Below are 2,775 nucleotides of genomic sequence, written 5' to 3' on the forward strand. Positions count from 1 at the left end.
GCCATTAAGGGCGGGGCCAGGCAGGGGGGTGAGCAGGGAGCAGTGGCTACATGGGGGGGCTCTGCCAGGAGGCCCCACAGCCCCCACAGCCCCTGCGTACCGGGACTAGGCTGGTGGTGGGGCCGGGCAGGGCAGCCATGGTGGCTTCTCCCATGGCTCCTCCCATCCAGAGAGAGGTGGGAACAGCCAGAGGAGCCACCCGGCTGTGCCTGCCTCTCTCCAGCCAATCCGAATCACCGAATCTCTCTGAACCAGTGCCGAATCTTTCAAAGTTGATTCAGACGAACTGATTCAGGACAGTGATCTGAATCTCTGATTCAAATCACTGTCCTCTGAATGAGCCAAATCCAAATAGACTATTCACACAGAGCTAATGTCTACAGTAGTCCACCACCAGTCACATCTTCCCTGGCATCAATCATCAGTGGTTAATATCTATTTAATAGGTCCCAGTGGACTGTTCTTCATGACTTTGTCTAATCCAATCCCTCTCACCCACACACACTGAATATAAGTTAAGGAAATACATATTGGTAAAAGCAGAAGCTGGCTTAAGAATGTAATGGGAAGACCCGAACCAAAATATCTCAAATTTTTCCTTATACCTTTACATATGGAACTCTGTTTTTATCTTCATGTACAGCCAGATTTGTCTTTGACACTAGAAGAGAAATTGCATGCATTAGAATTGTTATCAGTAAAATGCTCATATCAGTTGTGCAAATGCCCATGGAATAATTTGAATAGACTCTAACTCAATTACAAAATTTAACATTAAGTGGGGTCTTTCCCATTCTTCAATTAACTGAACTTAATGGCTGATATAACTTTAAATGTCTCCCCTAATACCATAAGGAAAATCCATACGTTCATATAACTTTAAAGCACAGAAAATCTAAACCAGAAAATTCAGTTAGGTATCTTAAATTTAATTCAAGCTCTTAAATATGAGAGCAATGAATCAACTGCAAACAAACTAAAACCTCACAATCTCATCAACCTCAGAATAACCCCCAGCCAGTAGGTAAAGAAACGAATGCCACTTACCATCAAGCAAGTCCCTTATTTTGTCCAAGTAAATTTCAAAGTAGGAAACCTGGATCAAAACAAATATGAATCATTTCAGATTTACAGTCTCATAATTCAAAAACATTTTCAGCTGAAGTTTCAAATCTTTGAAAATGGAAGGAGACAAAGGACCCAAATAAGGGGTGCCTATACATAAGCAGCAAGGCTGCTCCCATGCACTGTAATTACAGTGTGTTAGAGCACACTCGATTAACTGAGTCTGCTGAAGCATGGTAATTACTCCAAGTCTTGTGTATCAGCGTCCCTGTGCTGCATGTGTATAACCACCCAAGATGTCCATCAATTCCAAGTTCCCACATACAATTTTTAAATGATTTTATAGCTTTTTAAATGCAACACAAAAATCAGAACTATTATATCAACTATACATGTCTACTTGAACTATGAACATATCTGTCACAAACAAGTAATAAAGGAGAAAAGGGGGAGAAAAAAAAGGAGGTATGAGGGAGGGTTAGAAAACTTTAAAAAAAAGTGGGCAAGGAGTAATAACGTAGTTACCAAAATTAGTAGTGACACATAGTGGGTGCACGGAGGTGCATGTGCATCCTCTGAGAGTGCTGGCGCACCCCCTGTCAGGCCATGCTCCATGTTTAGGCTCTGGGCAGGGGGCAGGTGGGAGTGTCGGTGCCCCCCCCTGCAAGCACCAGCCGCTTTTTAGTGAGTGAGATCAGAGGCTCACTGATGGGGGACCCACTCCCGCCCCAACCCCAGACAGCCCAATCAGCCACCGGGGGACCCCCTTGGGCAGCTCAATCAGTCACCGGGGGACCCCCCGGCTGATTGGTGTCTCCCCCTGACTCAAGGGGCACCAGTCACCCATGATCAAAATATTCTAAGAACTCTTTTCAAACTGCACCAACTTTCTGAAGCAGTTAAACCTGATAAACATGACTGTATCCGTGGATGCCAGCTGCACCATCTCATTGGACCAGATTTCAAGCTTTGGAGATGCTCAACTTTTCCAATGCAGTAATATAATACTGAATATCACTAATAAGACCCACTGTAAAATTGCAGTCTAGGACAGATTCAGTCTGGATTCCTGAGGTATACACACCCAAGAGCCCATGCATTTGTCAAAGGTATCAGTGCTGTGTTCAACACCATGTTAACTCTATTTATAATTTCTTTCCAAACCAGAACTGGTAAGAGGAGGTGACCAAAATATGAGACCAAGCATTGTCTTCAATGCATCACATCTCCAGCATGCATCTTCTAGTCATATATTTCATTTTTTAAGTTTAGAGGGAGACCAATGCACATGAAAAACGATCTGTGCATTGGGCTCCCTCTAAACTTAAAAAATTAAATATAAGCCAACAGTAGCATGTTGCTCCACGGTTAGTGTGGGGCAAGATACACCTTGAACCTGACACTTTGAGAGGAAAGCACTGTTGAAAAAGCAGCCTCTGGAAGATGCAAGGAGGGGAAATTTTTGGGTGAGCATTAGCATGGCTGAAGGCCAAGCAAAGCCAGCCACAGTCCGCCAGCTAAATGTAAACCAAGTGAGAGGGGTAAGCCCCTCCTTTTTGTCTTTGTGTTTTGCAGGAAGGAACCACCGCTGGAGTATTGTGAAGTTTGCTGGGTACAGAGAGGAATCGAGCTTGACTGTGTTATGTGTAATGATTGTGCTTAGCTGTGCTCATAAAATGCTATTGCTATAAGTGACTGTGATGTCAACTG

At 43.7% G+C, this 2,775-nt stretch overlaps 1 protein-coding gene across 1 annotated transcript in view; it reads right to left on the reverse strand.

The window, feature by feature from the left end:
- KIF5C (kinesin family member 5C) overlaps nt 1-2,775 on the reverse strand; it is a 132,372-nt gene that overhangs the window by 86,954 nt on the left and 42,643 nt on the right. Inside the window, exons 5-6 of the mRNA XM_019522795.1 lie at nt 1,048-1,096; nt 606-661 (exon numbers count right to left, since the gene is read on the reverse strand). Coding sequence (XP_019378340.1) covers nt 606-661; nt 1,048-1,096 — 105 coding nt within the window. The remainder of the gene's footprint in view (nt 1-605; nt 662-1,047; nt 1,097-2,775) is intronic.

The sequence above is a fragment of the Gavialis gangeticus genome, unplaced genomic scaffold (genome assembly GCF_001723915.1).
Source record: "Gavialis gangeticus isolate Ggan-Ray unplaced genomic scaffold, GavGan_comp1, whole genome shotgun sequence".
Taxonomy (NCBI): domain Eukaryota; kingdom Metazoa; phylum Chordata; order Crocodylia; family Gavialidae; genus Gavialis; species Gavialis gangeticus.